General features: G+C 55.0%; 1 protein-coding gene across 1 annotated transcript in view; it reads right to left on the bottom strand.

Moving 5' to 3' along the window:
- Window positions 1-794, bottom strand: part of LOC125482372 (CD276 antigen-like) — a 5,187-nt gene extending 4,393 nt beyond the window's left edge. Inside the window, exons 1-2 of the mRNA XM_048594443.1 lie at window positions 562-794; window positions 383-445 (exon numbers count right to left, since the gene is read on the bottom strand). Coding sequence (XP_048450400.1) covers window positions 383-440 — 58 coding nt within the window. The 5' untranslated portion in view covers window positions 441-445; window positions 562-794. The remainder of the gene's footprint in view (window positions 1-382; window positions 446-561) is intronic.
- Between the last annotated feature and the right edge of the window lie 72 nt (window positions 795-866).

Raw genomic sequence — 866 nt, 5'->3', positions numbered from 1 at the left:
CCCAGGCTAGATCCCGAGAATCGGAATCTCTGATACAGGACAATGGGATCGTGCGTTTGATCCCAGCAGCACAGCCAGATGTGGCCAATGTGAACACACTGCCTGTTCCCACAGACCCTCCCTCCCACCCGACCCACACCCCAGCTTCTCTCCCTCATCCTCTCTTTGTCCCCCATATTCCTCCTTTCTCTCTCCTTCCGACCAGACACACCTCAAGTCGTGGCTGCACAGACAGGGGTGGTGATGCCACCCCTGGTCGATTTGCAGCTGTAACACCGGTTGGACGAATTCATACGGGCTACACCCAGCCCTGCCGTGGGATCGCGCTGCGCAGGAAGCAGCGAACAATGGAAGGGTTTGTCGCTGGCTGTGTTACACCCACCTGAGCAGGCCTGAAGGACTTGCAGAAGGAACACAACAGAAGGAAGCAACAGCTTCATTCCACCTGTAGGAACAGGCAACAGGCAATTAGTGATCAGGGTCACACACACACACAGACAGCACGCCTGGTCACACACACTCACACGTCATACACACTCACAGACAGAGCCACAAACCTACCGCTGCAATGACACTCAGGAAAAATGTTTGAGCTGGAAGAGAAACAGATCAGTCACGGATTGAATATCAGCAACAACTTCCGCCTCAGAGCCTGAGAGTGGTGTGTTGGAGTCAAGCCAGTCAGGGAGGAGGTGCAGCATGAAGGAACACCCAGCAGGGGACAGTGTGGGCCTACTGTGAAGCCCAGTGTTTGGGATTAGAGCTCACAATGCAGAGATCCCCCTGAGCATTCCACACATTACACAGAGAGGGCACTGGGCACGCGACGGTCTCAGTGACACTCCTTCACAATTGGTCGGAGGGTC

This window comes from Rhincodon typus, unplaced genomic scaffold, assembly GCF_021869965.1.
Source record: "Rhincodon typus isolate 14 unplaced genomic scaffold, sRhiTyp1.1 hic_rhity00009470, whole genome shotgun sequence".
Classification (NCBI taxonomy): domain Eukaryota; kingdom Metazoa; phylum Chordata; class Chondrichthyes; order Orectolobiformes; family Rhincodontidae; genus Rhincodon; species Rhincodon typus.
This window is presented reverse-complemented; position numbering and strand designations above follow the sequence as displayed.